This window comes from Equus asinus, chromosome 2 (genome assembly GCF_041296235.1).
Source record: "Equus asinus isolate D_3611 breed Donkey chromosome 2, EquAss-T2T_v2, whole genome shotgun sequence".
NCBI classification, from domain to species: domain Eukaryota; kingdom Metazoa; phylum Chordata; class Mammalia; order Perissodactyla; family Equidae; genus Equus; species Equus asinus.
Window position 1 is genome coordinate 9,003,978 of NC_091791.1, and position 19,845 is coordinate 9,023,822.

The 19,845-nt window shown below is 48.5% G+C and overlaps 1 protein-coding gene across 7 annotated transcripts in view; it reads left to right on the plus strand.

Moving 5' to 3' along the window:
• Positions 1 to 19,845, plus strand: part of CHST15 (carbohydrate sulfotransferase 15) — a 78,793-nt gene that overhangs the window by 33,501 nt on the left and 25,447 nt on the right. For 6 of the 7 annotated variants that reach the window (XM_014867228.3, XM_070481425.1, XM_070481402.1 and 3 more), the window contains exons 2-5: positions 10,292 to 11,357; positions 12,070 to 12,409; positions 14,214 to 14,360; positions 17,313 to 17,469. In XM_014867228.3, coding sequence (XP_014722714.1) covers positions 10,812 to 11,357; positions 12,070 to 12,409; positions 14,214 to 14,360; positions 17,313 to 17,469 — 1,190 coding nt within the window. In that variant the 5' untranslated portion in view covers positions 10,292 to 10,811. Of the gene's footprint in view, positions 1 to 6,810; positions 6,927 to 10,291; positions 11,358 to 12,069; positions 12,410 to 14,213; positions 14,361 to 17,312; positions 17,470 to 19,845 lie in introns of all 7 variants that reach the window. The other variant, XM_070481413.1, reaches the window with a different exon arrangement.

Genomic DNA, 19,845 nt, shown 5'->3' on the forward strand with positions numbered 1-19,845 from the left:
TGGGAAATCTAGTGTCTACACTGATTTGAATTCCTGATTGAGCATCACTGACCCTGCCCTTGGAGAGCTTACCATCAATGGGTGAGTCACCAAACTCCAGCCATACCTGCTTGCCTGGGGGACAGGGTGGCCAGTGGCTGGTGAAGGCTGCCTGTGCTGCTCTTTGAGCCTCAAGTTCTGAGCAGGTGTCTCCCAGAGCCGCATCTTACATGACGGTGTGGCATGGGAGGAAGGTCCCAGCTTTGCAGCCATACAGACCTGCCGTTGGGTTCTGGCCCTGCCTCTGCGCAGCCACGGGGCTCTGGTATGGTTTTAACCCTGCTGGGCCTCAGTTTCTCCCATAAAACTTGGGGATCCCAGTGCTGACCTCAGAGTCCTGCCATCAAGAAGGGCCCTTGCGTGGCGCTCTGCATATGGCAGGTGGCGGACAGTCATCTGTTCCTTTCTTGTACCGTCTTTGGGGTCACTTAAACCCTAAACTGGGTCCGTGTTTTGACATCTACATCCCAGCCTGCACCAAGAGTGATAGTTAATTTTTAATTTCGAATGTCTTAAAGCCGGTTGAACATTGCCTCCTTGAAGTGCTTTACGTTACATAACTGTCACCGCTGTCTTGCTGCGAGCCGTTTAGGTGGGCGGGTGCCACAGCAAACTGCAAGCTTGTCTTGAGTGGGCTCTACCCTAATGGAAAACCACCGTCAGTGGATAAACAGGCTTGAGTGGAAAGCGTAGTACCTCAATCTGGGACAGATTTGAATTACTTCTGGAAATAATAAAATGAGTGTTCAGAAATAGATTTTCCCCCTAATTGACTTAAAATTGTTGGTTGTGTCACAAAGACCTGGAGAGTCTTGTGTGCATTGGAATCATTGGGTGACAGCTGCAGCGTGAGCGTGTTTGAAGTCTCTTGTTGCCACTGCCCCTTTGCAGAGAAAACCTGATCATTCCGTGCATTTCAGAGAGCCGGGGCCTCTGGCTGCGTTTCGTCTGTATGTTGGGCAGGTTACCCTGTTGGAGTGCGACGTCATAGAGGAGGTTAGAAAGATCCCGTTCGCTCTCCCGCCTTCAGCTGTCGGAGATCCTGGGGGTCAGGGGGCAGCGCTGTGGTCAGGATACGTTTCACCTCCGAGATCCAGCGCGGGTTCTTCCGGGGCCTGCAGATTCTTGGAGGCTGGTCCTTGAAATGGGATATGTAATTCTGAGTGTGGGTGTTTTTCTGGAGCCTCTGGGGACTTTGTTCTGGAGTTTGATGGGATGTTCCAGAGGGCCTGGGCTGTAGCCTCAGCACGTGCAGTGCCTTGTGCACAATGGGCGCCTGATGAACGTGTGCTGAAGGGTGAGGGCGGCTAACAAGGGGAAAGCACTTGGTGTATCTTTGGGGTTAACTGTCTGGCTTTTCTGCTGCCATAAAGCAAGTACCACACTAGCTTTTCAACACTCACTGCAAAACCACCGGCTTCTCAGCGGCCCTGGAAGACATGACAGACGATGCTAATGGGTTTTTATTAGGGAGAAGTTAACTTCAAATCGTACACCCGTGAGTGTTAAGGCTGAAAGAAGTAGTCCCAAATTCATATTTTACATGCAAGAAACAGGCCCAGAGTTGCGGTGACTTGCCCGGGGTTACCTGCCCAGTGAGTGATCAAGTCTGGACTGAAACCGTGCAGGGGAATCTTGGCTCAGGGGCCGCACGCAGCAGCTCATTCCCTTGTTGGGAAGGTGCCACCTTTGTGGCTCTGAAGTCTCAAAGCGCAGATGGTCGTGGAAGCCACCACCTCAGTCATTCAGAGCCCAGGCTTGTCCCTTTGATGTGCAAGAACAAAAGGGGGGCTGGGGGCTGTGCTCTGGGCCTGCCCCTCCGTCCCTCCGTCCCTCCATGGGTTCTGCCCTCCTCCTGCCCCACACTTGGTGCCAGGCCAGCCTCTGCGAACCTTGTCCCTGTCCTGGTGCTGTCCCTGTCACCCATCATACTTCACAGCTGGAGGAGACACCTGAGTGATAAATAGAGTCTGAATTAGACAGTTTAAGATGCAGTGCCCCAGGCCGACAAGGGGACTGAAGGAGGCCCCTGCATTTCCTCCCGCGTCTGCCTTCCATATGTTGCCCGGGGCTCCCAGTCCCGTGTCTCTGTGTAGGACAGCAAATCTGGTCTTTAGGAAGGGATTTGTGAAGGGATGGGAAAGGGCTGGGATGAGCAGCTGACTGTCTGAGGCCAGGCCAGGGTGATGGCGCAGAGGTTAGGATGGGCTCCCCCTGTGGATGAGGTGCCGGGGAGACTGGGATCAGGACCCAGTTGTCTTGCCCCACCCTCTCAAAATGAGCTGTGCATCCTTGGGGAAGTGTAGACCGCACTGGCCTCAGTTTCCTCTTCTGTAAAATGCAGGCCTAGGTGAGCAGGTACCCGCAGGTTTAATTCTCTGGGGCCTGCCCACCACCATTTTCACGGTATTCCAGGGTTTTCATAGTGTGACTCCCCAGGGATCCCCCATGAGTTTCTTTCTGCTGTCTCTCACCTCCCAGCTGTAAAGAAGTGGCTCTGTTAGTCAAGACCTTCAGACCTTTGGGATTGGGCACGTTTCTGGAAACTTAACCCCCCTGTAGAACTGAAACAAGTTACAGATGGACGAATGTTCTGAAGGGGCTGAGCTTTTCCCAAGTTGCTCCTTCAGCTGAGCGAGGCTGCTAGGGCTCCTGCCTTGGTTGTTGAGGCCCCAGAATGATCCCGGGTCGCTCTCCTTTTTAATATCTTGTTTTTACTGTAAAACTTGGCTGTTACTTCCTGTGTCTGTGTGTCTGCCTCTAGCTGCCACCTGCCTCTTCTCAGTCATTACTTCAGATTCGTTGCTGACAGGAAAATTGGACGCCTATGCCTAGAATTATACATACATTGAAAGCAAGTCAGCATGGAGTGAGGGCCCCAGGGCATCTCCTGTAAGAATGCAGAGAATACCCATCATTTATTGAGGCTTGCGATGTGCCAGATGCCGGGTTAAGCATTTTATAGATGGTATCTCATTTCCTCTTCACATCCACACTGGGAGACGAAGATAGTTTTATTCCTTTTTTCACAGATGAGGAAACAAAGTCACGGAATGGTTCAGTTAGTTGCCTGAGATCATAAAGCTGGCACAAAATTGAGTCCGATTGAAATGCAGATCTGCTTGATTCCAAATGTGTGAGGCTTTATTTTCACTGCTCAGAAAACACTTTTTCCTACTTCCCAACTTTCTACCAAGTTTCAAATCATTTGGTTCCCTAGGCCAGATGCAGAGGAGGGGCTGGCTGTGTGTCGTGGAGATTTGATCTTAGTGAAAATGCCTGTGTTTTATGGAATGAAATAATAGTTTAAAATACGCTTTCTATGCTGTAAAGCATGTAAAGTAGTCATTAATAAATATAATGTTGATGATGAACTTACTGTAGAGTCGAGTATGCTTTAAAGATAACTTTAAACTGCCGGCCACATTTTGGGCCAGCCAGGAAGATCCTGCAGGTCACAGTTTGTGAATCCCTGTTTTAGACAAAGCACGGATGAGGTGTTGCAGCCACCAGGAAAGGTGAAATCTGGCAAGGAAACCATAAGGATCAGGTTACAGGAAGGGCTTGTTCAAGGAGAGGAAGCAAGGAAGAAATTATAGTAACTCCAACAGGAGGCAATGAGGAAGGTGTCTTCATCAGGAAGTGGGGAGAATGGGGTCACTTGTCCACATAACTAAGACGTAACAGCCGTGGTTGTCATAAACACTCATTTTGCCAGAAAATAACCTGGTGTGTGATATTTGGGCAGTTATGTCTTGATTCGGGAACAGCTGCCATCTGGGTTTCCAGCATTGTTTTGGCATATCTGCTTCTGGTGTTAGCAAGGGGTTTTTTAAGGCAAAGCATTAATTCATTTGATTCACTGGGTGTTTGGCTGAATTGCTCTGGCCTGAATTGCTCCTGATTCACTTTACTCATATAAACACACTTTTTGGAACTCATAAACATACAGTTATACTGGTTTAATTTGGTAACGTCTATTGTTTATAACCTGTAGAAGAGTGTATCAGTTAGCTTTTACCACGTGACAAAACACTTCAAAACTCAGTGACTTCAAACAGCAACCGTTTATTATTTCTCGTGCGTCTCTGGGGATTGGCTGGGGTCAGCAGGTGTCGGCTGCTGCAGGTGGGGCTCAGCCAGGTGGCTCTGCTCCACGTGTCTCTCCTGCACCTGGCCGAGCCTCTGTGTTCCTCCATGGCCATGGCAGAAGCGCAGAGGGCAAGCAGACACACACGACCCGCCTTAAGGCCTGGCCTTGGGACTGACACGTTGTCACTTCTGCCTCAGTCTCTTGGCCAAAGCAAGTCTCCAAACTCAAAGTGAAGGGTAGAGAAGTGCATTCCACTCCTTTAGCTGGAGGAGGTGCGAAGTCGTTCATGTGGCGAGGGATGTGAGTACAGGGAGGATAATAAATTGGAACCAATGATGCAATCTACCTTAAGTAGTAATAAACTGCTAACTTATCAGACACTTACTGTGGCCAGGACTATGTATATATAATAATAGCTAGCATTTATCTAGCACTTACTATGGCCAGGCAGGCTTCTACGCACTGCACCTGAACGGTCCACTTAGTGCTCACAGCAGTGCTATGATGGAGGTCCTGTGATTATTCCCAGTTTCTATCCGAGGAAACAGGAGGAAAGAGGTTTAGTGACTTGCTCAAAGTCAAAGCCGGGTAGCGCGACTGTGGCACCCAGGCTCCATTGCTGTACGTGATCTGTCACCAAAAGGACTTCTGTTAGAATTCAGAGGCCCAGATCACTTCAGTGACTCGTCTGATATCACTAGGTGGGCCTGACTTGAGCCTTCTGGCCTGCATACTGCAGGCTGTGTTCTTTCTACTCTGCTCTAGGCCAGGGGGTGCTAACCAAGGGGTGCAGCTTTCTTCTGTTTGTTGACTGCACTGTGATCAAAAGCATAAAACTCCAGATGTGAGACTGAAACTGATAATCTGTTGTCTGTACAGAACTGTCCAGTCTTGTTAGCATTCTTCTCAGTCTCAGCGACAATCTTGTGATATCTTTGAGCTAAATGTGAAAAATCTTCCTTCTTCCACTTGTTGATTAATATCCCTTGAAAAAATGTATTTCCATATACATAGCCCAAAGAGAAATGTCAGCAGTTAGACATACTAATCAGAAGAAGGCCTTGTGTTTTAGTAAAGGTTAATTAAGATCCATTGAATTTTTTTCCTTAAAACATAAAAGTAAAATAACGTAATTAGCTATTTTTTCCTCTCTCCTCCCAGAGGGCAGATGTAAATGTTCTACCTAAATGAAGCTATTTATTTAAATCCATCCAGATTTCTTTTGAAGTTTCATACATCTTTCTTCTGCTATATCAGCTTATAGCTACAATAATTTAATAAGTTTTTCCTAGGGTGAAATTGGATGCCCTTTATCGATCTTACACCGAGGGGGCATTCAATTACTTAATCTAAAGTGGTGTTTCTGGGTCTCTCGATTACAATTTTGTTATAAATGGCTTGCTAATGATGCTTGGGATACATAGGTTAATAGGGGGCATCCCAGCCAGGGCTGGGTAATTGAATGCTTTCTGTTTTGGGACCAGCTATCTGATTCCTCACAGGGGTACCGGCTTCCCACAATTACAGTCTGCCTCCACGGGGCACAGCGCTGAGCCCAGGCTGGGAACCAATCTCGCTGAAATGTAACCCTGAGCGCTCTGCTTTAATACCTGAATGGGAGCGCCGAGGGTCCTGTTTAATCCGAGTCCACTGGCACCACCACAGGGACATTCCAGACAGGTGAAGTGCAAGGGACATGCATTGCTTGCTTTTTAAGGAAAAACAACCTGAGTGTTAGGTTTCTGAATGAGTGTTCTGGGTACAGTTTGTGGCATATGAAAAAGGCCAATTCAGGAACAGAGCTGCAATCCATTTTCCTTTCAATGCAGTCACATTAATTTGATTCCTCCTCACTGAGCTGTGTTAGTTAATAGTTATATGTATTGTAAAGATCCTTTTGAAAGAATAGGTAGTGTGCATCCATTTTTGCACGTGGACAAATCCCAGCTGTGACTCTGGCTTTCTAGGCCCTGCAGAGTGGTCCCCCACTCTTCTCCCATCGATCCTGCCCCCCACCTGTCCCCCACCTGCCCCCTCAGCCCAGATGTCTGTGCTCCCGGGTCCCCATGGGCTTTGATCCTCAGCTTCTCTCCTTCCCAGGGCTTTTACTTCCCTTGATCCCCGCATGGCTGCTTCCGTCTTGTCATCCAGATGTCCCCTTCTAAACCGGGTCTTCCCTGGCCATCCTGTCTCCTGGACCTCCCCTTCTCCTCAGGTGACTGTTCTCACCAGGGGTGGGGGTCAGGGATGCTGCTAAACAACCCACAGTGCGCAGAACAGCCCCTGACAACAAAGAATTATCTGGCCCTTTGCTGATGGTTTTGTTGTATTCTCCCTCTTTATTTGCTTCATAGCCTTTCTTGATGTCTGCGATGATGACTTTACTCATTTGTGACTTTTTCATTGTCTGTTGCCCTGTGGCCCCCTCAACTCCTGGTGGAACCTAAGCTCCAGTTGGGGAAAAGGCCTCCATGTTGTGGTCACCCCTGCAACACTCCCATCTAGTTGGACAAGGACTGGTCCCAGAAGCCTTCAAGCTCCAGGTCCTGTACTTCCAAGGGCGCCTGGCCATGTATTCACTTGGTCATGTGACTGTTTTTTGTTTTATTTTGTTTTGTTTTTTTGCTGAGGAAGATTAGCCCTGAGCTAACATCTGTGCCAATCTTCCTCCACTTCAGATGTGGGATGCCGCCACAGCATGGCTGATGAGTAGTGTAGGTCTGCATCCGGGATCTGAACCCATGAACCCGGGCCACTGAAGTGGAGCACACGGAACTTAACCACTACGCCACAGGTCTGACCTCCCATGACTGTTATTTTTAATCAACATTATCAAGGTGTATTTTACATATGTACACTGGCCATATATTTTGGTAAAACTTGTAAACGTAAAATAGTTTTATATTTTCTCTCAGAGAGGGTTCCCCCTGGTGTTTCCCCACACCAGCAAATTCTCCAAGTCTCCAGATACCAGCTGGGTGTCCTACAATTCGATTCGATTCTGACAGTACCTACCCAGAGTTAAGATCAGACCCCACAGGTTAAGGGCTCGGTCCCCCAGGACTGCTCCCACTTCAGAAGCCATTCACACATATTGGGGCCTCCAGCTACCCGCATTCTGTCCGATTTGGCTACAAATTCAGAGGTTCCCACCATCTCTTCTCAGCTTCACTAATTCACTAGAACGACGCTCAGAATTCAGGAAAGTGCCTTATTTACTATGACCAGTTTGTTATAAAGGATACGACTCAGGAACAGCCAAATGGAAGAGACGCTGAGGGCCAGACAAGGGGAGAGGGCCCAGAACTTCTATGCCGGCTCTGGGTGAGCCACCCTCCCAGCACCTCCATATGTTCACCAACTAGACAGCTCTCCTGTGATTTAGGGGTTTTGATGGAGGTTCCATTACATAGGTGTTGTTGATTAAATCATTGGCCCTTGGTGATTCACTCCCTGGAGGCTGGGGAGACGGGGCTGAAATTCCAGCCCTCTGATCAAAGCTTGGTCTTTCTGGTGAGCAGCCCCAACCTGAAACTACCTGGTAGCTCGTCAAAAGTCACCTCATTAGCGTGAACTCAGGTGTGGTCATAAGGGACTTGTCAAGAATAACAAAAGTGATGCTGTTACCCCTATCACTCAGGAAATTCCAAGGGTTTTAGAAGCTGTGTTCCAGGAACTGGGGACAAAAGCAAATATTTTTTATTATATCACGTCCTCCTCTTGTATTGGCTTCAGGCCCCCACACCTGACTTGCGTCTTCAGCTGTGCCCAGTAAACTGTCACCCTACAGTAGGGATCTGCTGAAAGAAGGAGCTAATGAATGAATGAATTATAGGGGATGATAACACCGTATCTGACTTTTTTTAGGGCCCTTAACATAGCTGGAATTGTCTCCCCAGTTATCTGCTCCCCATTTTCTGTTTAAAAAGTGAGACATGGAGTGGGAGCTCTGGCTGGGGGGTACAGCCTGCCCAGGAGACAAATGCTCTGGCTGCCACAGCTGCGAGACTCTCTGTTGAGACTGTCAGCTTCTCCATCTACCCAGGTCCATTTATTTACTTTGCTTGTAATAAGAAACCTTTGTTCTTGTTTAGGAATATTTTGCCCATTCTGTTGGGTCCAGATTTTGTACATTCTTGTCTTAGAGCTTCAAACACCATGTTTTAAAAAAAGTCTAATTAGACCTCCTGCAGCCAGAGAGACGGAAGAGTGTGAACTCACTCCCGCTGAGATCCTGGTTGGAGTCTCATTTGACCCTGTATGGCCTTGTCTTTGACATGTAAACAATGTTTTCTTGGCTTAGTGATGGGGTTTCCAAGTAGAGGATCTTGCCCTTTTGTTTCTTTGGTTTGGAAGAATTGTTTGTACCAAGTGATGGGTCAGGGGTGGTTTAGCAAGTGGGAGGCAGAGATGTGAGCCTTGAGGTTCCTGACATATCTGCAACTGCCCTCAGGAATGAGGGGGCCGTGGAGCCTGGGATGTTGGCCTGGTTCCTGAGCAGTTTGCTCCCACAGCCCCGACTCCTCTGCTCTTCTCAGAACGTCCCTGTCCCGTATCCCAGCCTTTACTGACTAGCATTTCTCAAACTGGTTCCTTGGGACATTAGTGAGAATTCCATGGCCAATTATGGTTTGGAAATTTTGTGTATTATGTTCCTGTCCTGTGGATTCACAGGGCTTATTAGCATTTTAAAGGCCCTGAAAAGTCCTGCTGTAAAGAAATCTGTGTGATTTCGTTCATCTTTTCTCCAAGTCATTTAAGCACAGAACACGTTGACAACATGCAGAACAGTGTGTGAAGGACATTTTACGAAACGCTGCTTGGCTGTTTCTTGGTCATCATATTTTGATAAAACGTGGGCCTTTTGGTCCAAGGGAAGGGAATGTTTCTGCTGATGAGTTCTGATTGCTCAGCCCATCAGCCAATACGGTGAGGGTTTAACGCAGGGTTAGTTAATACACTTTCTCTGGGGACAGCAAGGATTGTTTGACAAGCGTGTCCCTACAGAGTCTGAGGTGAGTCTGCCGCCCTTGGGTAATTCTCAGGCGCTAAGGAAAAATAATGTGGTATAGGATCTCCCATCTTTGATTCCACTTCACATGTTCTTGGCATTCACTGGCAATTAAAAATCATCATAGTAGGAGTTGTTGATGATGCTAGTATTATTAATATTATCTATCTTTTATGGGATGCTAAATATGTGTAGGCTGTTTGCAAACTCTTCATATGCATTAACTAAGTTAGTACTTGTTGCAAACTGCGAAGGGAGCTACTCCTAACCTAATTTTACTCATGGGGAAACACAGCTAGTTAGCAGTGGTCTGCCACTGTTAGAAACTAAGTAGGTCTCGTTTTTTGCTCTTTTTACAACATCTACAAAGAAGTGTCATTTGGGCAACAATACATTTTATAACCACAGGATTCTATTAATGGAGTTTTAAGAATCATGTTTTCCCCAAAATGATGAAAGTGAAAAATTATTTCAGGGTCTGAAGTGTTGTGCTACTCGGGAATATTGTACATCGGATTGAATTGCTTAATAACTTCAAGTCAAATGATTTTTTCTATGATACGCTCCATTGAAGGAGAGAATCATTTCAGTGCTTCTAAATTTTCATTAACTTTTGCTTGCTAACCTGATAATTAAGGTTAGCTCTAGGTAAGAGACTATTGGTGCTATTGGGAGAGAAAACAGATTTTTCTGCCTGCTCTCATCCTAACCATCCTCCTTCTTGGAACTTTGTTGACTTAAAAACACTGATATTTCAATTCATCCCTCAAATTTGTAGACACTGACTGCATGAATCTGAAAATGTTTGCCAAGTCCTGGCTTTGGGGATCCACTAACTTAGATGTGTCCAGGCGGAGGCATTAGAGGGGACATGGGTTGTGCAAAATATGAGATGTTTGATGTGGTGCTGGTGGTGCTGATGTTGGGGCCATGTTTGGTGGCAGAGAGTGAACCCCAAAAGTAAGCACCAAGGACCTGAAACCTCTCCCTTTACCCTATAGGACTTTCTGTGACCCGCTTGTGACCCAGCAGGCTCTGCTGAAATGTAGAAGTAGAAAAGAGATGTTCACTTCTCTCCTTGGAAGATGACCCCTGGGTTATTACTGTCATCACGTAACAGAATAAAACCTCTTTTCTTTGTTGTTTAGGTAATCTGACATTTTAAAAGATTTTGCTCCCCGTGAAGAGGAAACCTTTCAAAGGAACTCAGGATGTAAAAGGAGAAACCTCCGTGGGCATCTCCATGGATGGCATGCCAGTCCATCCCACACTGAGAAGACCATGATATCTTCTAAGCTCTTGGGTGTTTCTATGTTCTCCAGCAAGAATTTTTCCATTTCGTTTTGTGCCATGGGAAAAACCTGAACGACAGGCAGAATTGCTCCTGAACTCTTGGCTTTTTCCACAGTTGCAGTGGCTCTTAGAGAACATGACAGTTGGAGATCATTTTCTTTTGTTGTCATTCAGGGTCGAACCAAAGAATGAGCTTCCTCATTCTCTAGTGCTTTGGCGCCTGCTCGTTTTTGTATTTATTTCTGTTGCTTGTGCCTTCCAACCACCTTATGTAACCACAAGAAATCCTTAAAGGTTCCAGCGTGGCGTGCATGCATCTGGACTCCTCAGGGGCTCGCCCATGGCTCGGTGGGCCAGCAGTCCAAGGGCATTACCATGAGGCACTGCATTAATTGCTGCTTACAGTTGTCACCTGACGACACACACGAACAGCGGGTTGGCTGCCGAGGAGGCCCCCATCACAGTCGCCACGAGTGTCCTGTGTGCAAAGGAGAAAACAAAATTGTGTTTCGCGTGGACGGTAAGCAGATGAACTTGCTTGCTGTTCTCGAAGTGAGGGCTGACGGGAATGAGAGCTGGGGCGGGTTTTTTCGCTTCAAGAAGGGGAAGCGATGTAGCCTCGTTTTTGGATTGATAATAATGACTTTGGTGATGGCGTCTTACATCCTTTCTGGGGCCCACCAAGAGCTTCTGATCTCATCGCCTTTCCACTACGGTGCCTTCCCCAGCAATCCTAGCTTGATGGACAGTGAAAATCCGAGTGACACGAAAGAGCAACATCACCAACCCTCTGTAAATAATATTTCATACATGAAGGACTATCCAAGCATTAAATTAATTATCAACAGCATCACGGCCAGGATAGAGTTCACAACCAGACAGCTTCCAGCCATAGAAGATCTCAAGAAGCAGGAACTGCACGTGAGTAGCCTTGTACTAATCTCTGTTGATTGATTTTAAAAATGGATGCTTCCTCTCCTGTCACCATCTTTGGGAAGACAGAAAGAAAATGACAGAAAAAGTTCTCAAGTGTAACAAGGATAATTTGACAGCCTTATGGATCAGAGTGCACGGGGAGAGTGCTATCTGTTTACACCAAGAAGGGAATTCACGGTGCTGAATGGCAGAGCTAGAAATGTCGGGGGACCGCACCTTCTCCTAATTCCATCCCAAGACTTCTGCCTGAAATGTGGTGGTGGCTGTAAACGTTCCTTTTAGATCACCATCATCTTGTTTCTGTTCTTTTCAAATTAGTATTTTTGTCTCTAGTGGCCATTTAAATATACAAGTAGTAAAGAGATTCCAACTGTTAACTTAATTAGACTGCCCTGTGTGTGTGTGTGTGTGTGTGTGTGTGAAGGATAAGTCACGGTAGAATGGGTTTTGATTAAACTTCCATCTTCATTCTCTCCAAATTTTATTTTTATTTTGGGATAAGGAAAAACATGGTCACTGGCTATTTACCAAGTTTGGCTTTATTTTAGTATTTAGTCATTGTCAAGTAATACTTCAGATTTGAGCATCGTAATAAGTATGGCGGGGGGATCATATTGTGGTTAGAATGGGTTTTTGGTAATTCCCCCCCCCCCCAACCCCACCGTGTGTCTCTCCCTTTTGTTCTTTTTCTTCGCAGATGTTCTCAGTAATCCCCAGTAAATTCCTTCCGAATAGTAAGAGCCCCTGTTGGTATGAGGAGTTCACGGGGAGGAACACCACCGACCCCTACCTCACCAACTCCTACGTGCTCTACTCCAAGCGCTTCCGCTCCACCTTCGACGCCCTGCGCAAGGCCTTCTGGGGCCACCTGTCGCACGCGCACGGGAAGCACTTCCGCCTGCGCTGCCTGCCGCGCTTCTACATCATCGGGCAGCCCAAGTGCGGCACCACTGACCTCTACGACCGCCTGCGGCTGCACCCCGAGGTCAAGTTCTCCGCCATCAAGGAGCCGCACTGGTGGACGCGGAAGCGGTTTGGTGAGTGAGCGCGCGGCCCCGGCTGCAGGGGCGCCCAGCGCGGGTGGCCCTCTCCTGGGTCCCGGGGCCGTGATCGTTCGTTCGCTCACCCCTTCCGCGGGGTCTGGCTCCAGGGAGAGGGCGTGATGTGAGCCGGCGCTGCGCTGCTCCGGGAGGGCGGCGGGGCGGGGAGGTGGGAGAACGCTCTGGGATGCAGGGACTGCACGGTTCGCTTGTCTGAGGTCCCACAGGCCAACATCCAGCGGGGACTGGAACCCAGCTCCCAGCCGCCCAGTGAGCATGTATCGAGTGCCAGCTGTGTGCAGGGCAAGGGGAAGGGGGCAGAGTCGCCACTCATCTGGCCCTGAAGAGCCTTGGCTTGCCTGCCAGCCAGATGCCGGGTGGACATTCGGTTGGGACCCTGCAACCCAGCTCTGTGCCCTTCCCGCGGGAGCCCCCACACCTGGAGGAGACGGCGGAAGAAAGGCTGCTGCACACGGGGTGCCGGCTCCCTGCTCGCTCAGCCCAGGGCCCTGAGCACAGCACTGGGCTGCAGCGGCCGCGTTTTCTCCACCCTGCCTTGTCTGCCCCATGCGGTCGGAGTGAAAAGGACGTGGAGAGAGTTCTGGGCGGCCCTGCTGCAGCACCACTTTCCCAAGGGCTTGCCCTGGACGCCACCCACCCATCCCTCCCACAGGCTGCTTTCTGTTCCGCCCAACCTGCGCCACCCTGCCGCCCTGGGTCACTGCTTCCTCTCCTTGATCTTTCCTCCTCTGCCAGGAGACGTTTGGTCACTGGAGCTCAGGGGTGACACATGCCACAGTCTGGGCGGGCCTCAAGGGTGTTTTCCATGTAAAGGACCCAGGTTGGTTAGAAGGGAATTTAAAAAGTTTTCCTTAGTAGATCCTAAGTTTAGACCAACACTTAATGTGTTTGCTGACGAATGTTTGACCTCATCCTTCTGCTGTTCCTCCTGGAGTGAAGGAGAGGATGTCAGTGTGTCTTTATGGTTTGGCGGTGGCAGCCGTGGGAGCCAGGGTTTCGCGTTCCTCATTTGTCAGCGTTCTTCCTACACGGCTCACGGTTTTCCCTAATGAAAACCAGGTTCCCACCAGTGGGGAGAAGGGCAGCTGGGGTGTGCCTCTGGAATCTGGTGTCCAGGGCCACCTTGAACCTCTGGCAGTTTGGCCCATTGATGTTCTTGGTCCGCTTTCCACTTTAAGTTTGGTAGCTGTGGTTTGGGAAAGTGTTGTTGGTACGTTTACAAGGGAAATGTACCTACTTTTAAGGCAAGGGGCAAATTTTAGGCCGCGTGTGGCCGATGCCAGAGCAACTAGTAAGTTCAACTCAAGTGCCTGTCCAGCATCAGTTACCCTTGATTGGACAGATGGACAGGCTGCTTGATCGAATAGGCTGGGAGACAGAACCTCAGCTAAGACCTCTCTTTGCTGTTTAATACAGTGTTTGCATCCTGGATGCCATTGCTGCCTGGCCACTTCAGGGTCTCACCTGGTGCACATGTTAACCAGCCCCAAACTCTCTGGCCTCCATGCAGATGCGTTTATAGTTCTTGAATGGGTGTGCCATCCATAAGCTGCCATTGTACAGCTTAATGGTGGTGTCTTCCACCCTTTGAAGCGCACATGGGTTAAAAGAAGGCAGCCAGTTCGCAGATGCCCCTCCCGCTGTTGCCCCCTCCTGCAGCTTACTGGGGGCAGCCTTGACTGCTGCAGGTGGGCCCTTGGGCCATTCCATCCCTCTCTGCTCATTCCCCGGGGTGGTGGCAGCTTTATCTGCAGTAACTCCTGCTTCTTGGTTCTCGTAGGCATCGTCCGCCTGAGAGATGGGCTGAGGGACCGCTACCCCGTGGAAGATTATCTGGACCTCTTTGACCTGGCCGCCCACCAGATTCATCAAGGCCTGCAGGCCAGCTCTGCAAAGGAGCAGAGCAAGATGAATCGAATCATTATCGGTACGGCTTTTGCGTAGCTCCCGAGGGGGCCCCGCTCCTGCCCTGAGTCAGTTCTGGCTTCACTCTAGCTGTGGAACATTTGTGTGATGCCTGCTGACATCTGTTGAGAGAGTACTTTCCTACTGGCTGTCACTCTTACCCCTACTTAAAACGTTCATATCGCTTGTACAATTTCTATAAAGCAGAAATGTTTAGTAGACTTTCTAGTTCCATGGAGACTCCAGCACAGTTGAAATGGCCTTTTACAAAAGTTGCCGTTTCTCTGTTTTTATTTAAAGTAAGTTGGCATGCTTGACTTCTTTTCGGGGTATACCTATCTAAGTTTGGAAGGGGGATCATAAATGCAATTAACTTGACTAGTCTTTGATTTAACACTTGTGGCTTTTGGAATCCTTGCCCACTGGGACCCTGTGGAGACAGAGTCAGCCTCTCCTGAAATAGATACCTTGACACATCCTTGGTGACTAATTGCTATTGAAAAAGCCCAGCCCTTGTCAACCGAATGCCTTTAGACATTCAAAATGAAATGGTTTGATTAATAATCACTTTTTTAAAATTCACCAGAATGTTTTATAAAAAACATATCTGTTCGCTCTTTGTATTGGAGTCAGCTTAGGAGAAGGTGTTCATCCACCTACACCGTCTGAAAGAGAGAAATCTAATCATGTGTTTTACTTAAATCGGTTACCTGAGGCAGATTTATTTTCCTGAATCTATTATATTTTGATTCTCCAAATTCAATGAATTTATTAGCGACTAAGAGCAGTTGTAATCAAGGGGACAGGCTTTCATGCCTAAGCCCTGATTTATTTCTTCTTTTTTTTTAAACTCAAATAAATCAAGTCCTGGGAGCCAGATGAGATCATATCCCACTTCCAGTGTGAATTGACTACTAGCTATTTTCTTGCAGCCTTGGGCCCAAACACCTCAAAGTGGGAATCTAATTAATATTTGACTGTGATTCCCACCCTGTATGCCTCTGGGAAAATCTCATGTTCTTGTGAAAGAGCTAAAAATATGCATCCTAGGTTAGGAAATGGAGCCTAAGATAATGAGTGAAAAAGGGAAGCCTGAGTTCGGCTTTCTAATTTTACTTACTTGTAGATTTTAAAAGGAAAAATAAAGAATACTTCTACTGCTCTGCTATTTATCTAAAGCAGAGTTTGCTGAGTTTTGTGGAAGTGGAGAGGCAGATGGAGAGCTGGCATCTAGCCCTGCTCGTGCCTACAGCCGGCTCTGTGCCAAGTGACAAGGCAGCCTTTGTGATCCTGAACTCAGTCTGCACATCTGTAGAATGAGCTTGTTAAACCGCATCAGTTCCAGACTCCTCTCAGCCCTGATGTGTGAGTCAGCTCTGCTTTGGCTTCTTCCAGTTAGGTCCATGGGAGAAGCATAAGAATCTTTCTTCCTCTCAGCCCACAGGTCAGAGAGCGCCTTTCCTCAATGAGCGGCTAGAGTCACGCAGGACTTGAGTGGCTGAGTTCTCTGGGGCCAGGGCTTGAGACATGCCACAGGTCCCTGCCTCTACTCTCATGGCCCCCTGCTCTGCCCTGTCAGAGTGCTCATGTGGGGCTCTGACTGTTTATTGAATTGTCAGTCTTCCGCTAGATTGTAAGGTCTGAGAGGGGAAGGGATAGTCTGTCTGGATTCCCTCATCTATCCCCAATGCCAAGACAGTGCCAGACACATATTAGACACCAAATGAATGCTTTCTGAATGGATGGATGATGGAGGAACGATGAGTGAAGGAAGGATGGATGGATTGATGGATGGATGGATGGACAAATCCTTCTATTTTTTAGAACCAGTTCATTTATGAGATTTGACAGAATTTGTGCTAGTTCAGTTTTGGATACTTCCCTGTCCTAATATTCCCTTATTCACTGTGAGTAGAATTTTCAAAGGATTTCTGATTGACTTGTTTTTTCTGTATTCTATGGTATTATCTCTTTAAAAAAAAAAAAAAAAGAAAGAAAGACCAGCACAAAAATGCTCACCTGGGCATGATCGCACATTCACCAGAGTAGGTAGGGCCCTGCCACCTCCTGCGTTAGTGTACTGCACCCATCCCTCAGCAAAGAGACTTAGTCTTGGCTCATATTTTCTCTGAATAAGTGCCTGTGAGATGTATTATATAGTCCCATGTAAAATGTCGAGAAATCGATTGTATAATTGATTTGCCTTTCTTTTGAAATCTCTGAAGATTGTATTAGAAAAAGGAAAGTCAGGGAATTGGTTCAGTTATCTGAGAAAGCAGTGTTGGAATGTCTGTGTCTTGGCCCCACCCCTGTCCTAGATGTGTGTGTAACGGTCTCATCCTTCATGCCATGATGAAACCGGGGCTAGAACCAGCATCCTGGCCCCCAGTCCGCACTGAGTGGATGCTGGCCGTGTGCAGCGCGGTGGGGTGGGTGGGTGTGCAGGACATAGAACCTGAGAAAACTGTCCCCTCATTCGGACTAACCTGTGTGATTTCAAGGAAAGACTGATGCAGACTGTATTCAATTGCCTAATGAGGATGAGCTTCCCCAAACTATTTCTTTATCACTGTTTCTTTTTGAAGGAAACCATCTAGTACATTCTTAATGGGCCCTTAAAATGCCACAGAGCTGTGTGTCATGAACAAAGTTAAGTATCATGAAATTGGGAGGCTGGATGCTGGTAGAGGTTTTTTGCACGCCCTGGAGAGAGGAGATGGGAGGAAGAGGGATGCTGTGTTGCATGGACCACCTTAATTTCCAGGTGGAGGTCCTTTGGCGCCGGTGTCAGTGCAGCAGAGGGTGGTCGGCAGCCTCCTCTCCCTGGAGTCCCGTCTGCTAGTGTGGTGGACCAGCTCGCTCACTGACAGCTATTTAAGGGGAAGGCATCAGAGCCAAGTGTGGCCCTAACACGGGCTTCTCTGTGGGAGCCCGGAACTTGGCTCTGCTCATTTGCAGTGTTTTCTGCTTCCAGGGGAGGCCAGCGCCTCCACCATGTGGGATAACAATGCCTGGATGTTCTTCTACGACAACAGTACGGATGGTGAGCCGCCCTTTCTGACCCAGGACTTCATCCACGCCTTTCAGCCAGACGCAAAACTGATTGTCATGCTCAGGGACCCCGTGGAGAGGTGAGCAGTTTAGAGTTTTTGTTTCGGGGGGTGGGGGGGGGAGAAAAGGCAGTTTTGAAGGACAGTCTTCGTGTCACAAACAAGATTTTGCCTCTTCTTTTTTTTTTTTTAAATAAACAAGCTTAACTTGCAGTGTTACTGCTGTTTCTTACGTAAATGTTATTCTTGGGGTGATCTTCACTGTGTCTAAACAAATTGTGGATTGTTTTCTTTGCCATTCTGACCCTGTTCTCTGGGCCTTCAGCCTCTGGCCAGTTTGACCTGGGGACATGGGACTGCTCCTCGGGGTCTGTCAGGGCACGAGAGACGCCCCTGGAATGAGGGGTGTTGAGTTTCTCTGCAGGGTTTTAGTCCTAGAATTCCATATCTCCTGACTTGTCCGATGCCGTTATGTTGTCAGCTCCGGCTTTCCTTAAGAGACCAAAAGAAAGAAAAATGACAACTGAGCTGCCTTGTTGTAAAGAACAGGGGTTGCCCAGTGTGGATGAGACAGAGCTAGCGTGATAGTGAATGGTGTGGGGTGGCTGGGCCAGCGCTGGGCAATGCTTCTGGCATTGATGAGTTCTGTGTGGATGGCAGAATCTCGGGGCTGCCGAGACCTTAAAATCATTTAGTCCCATGTGCCCCTGACTGATACCACCACATCAGAGATAAGAGGGCTCCAGTCTGGTCCAGGACCCTTAGGTGGGAGTACCCCACTCAGGATGGCCAGTCCAGCTCAGGACAGCTCTCTGACAGCATTCTTCCTATTTTGAGACCAAATCTGTCTTTTGGGAGTGTCTACACTTTGGACTCATTTCTTCCCCATAGAGCTATGCAGGCCAAGTCTAATCCTTCTGAAATGGGAGAGCCTGCCAGATAGTGAAGACAGCAACCATAGCCCTCTCTGTCTTGTTTTCCTTTGGGCTGACTACCTCTTGTTTGGATTGAATCATGCCCCCCTCAAAAGATATGTTGAAGTTCTAACACCCCCACTGTATGTGTGAATGTGACCTTGTTTGGATATGGGGTCTTTGCAGATGGACTGAAGTTAAGATGAGCTCATATTGGAGTAGGGTGGGCCTTGGTCCAGTGGCTGGTGTCCTTATGAGAAGAGGAAACTTGGACACAGAGGCGCAGGGAGAACACCATGTGATGATGGAGGCAGAGGGTGGAGTGACGCTGCCAAAAACCAAGAAGCTGTGCCTGGGATTGCCAGCAACTGCTAGCGGCTGGGAGGGAGGCAGGGAGCAGATCTCCCTCAGAACCCCCAGAAGGAACCAACCTCACTGACACCTGGGTTGCTGGTGTCCAGCTCTCAGAACTGCGAGAGAGTAAATTCTTATTGGTGTAAGCTGCCAGTTCGTGGTGGTTCCTTACAGCAGCCCCTGAAACCTCGTGCACCCCTTCTTCCTTCTCGGAGGGCATACCTTCCTGGCCCCATATCCTTGCCAGTGATAGCAATAAGACATGGTTATTGTGGAAATTTTAGAAGATACATTGGAAAACTGTTTTGAAGAATACCTATAACCTCCACCCAGATAACTATTATTTCTCTTTTGGTGTATTTTCTTCCAGACTGTTTACGCAGATAAGTGTGGCGTGTGTATGTGTGTGTGTGTGTGTGTACACAGCTGTGTGAATACACCTTGCTTCTTTTGTTGTGCCTTGCTGCCCTGGAAGGTCATGCGTCAGAGTTCTTCCCTGCGTGTGTCGCTGCGTCCCTCTAGAGTTCTCGGAGTGGCCCCTGCTGCTCTCACCGTGATCTGGCTGGAGGAGAGCTGGATGGTCCTGCTCCGTTTCCACCCCTGGCATCACCATCCGGCACGTCTCTGTGCCATGGGTGGTTTTATTCCGCCCTCTGCATCCTGCAGGCTCAAAGATCCATCCACTCCGGTATCAAGGCAGCCACTGACCTTGGAGCAGCTCTCCATGTCCTACCTGCTCGTTCCCACACTCTGGAGGCAGGAACTTGGCCCTCCCGCTCATGAAGTGAGCTGGTCCCCTGGGTTCGAGAATAGTTGACACAAACCAGTGGTTCTCTCGTGTAGACATGATTGCATAACCGCCAGCCTTGGAAGGAAAGGCCTGGTGACCAAGTGGCCCCTCGCCGCCCTCTGAGGTGTTTTCACAGCTGCTCCGCCTCCCTCCCCAGGCGCCCCAGCTGCAGCTCACAAAGTTGGAACACTCTCAGGGGCGCTTTCTGCTTGCTGACTGTCTTCCTGTCACATCGCCCTAGTTCCTCATTCTGAGGAAGGTCATGCTGCGCCTCAACTTCAGAGGGTCCAGAGAGTCAAAACCGCCACCTTTTGTCGCTCCCTGGGCACGGAGGGGTGGGACCAGTCTGTATCTGGCCTCGTCTGCACCGGCCTTGTCCTGAGCCCTGGGGGCGCGGGA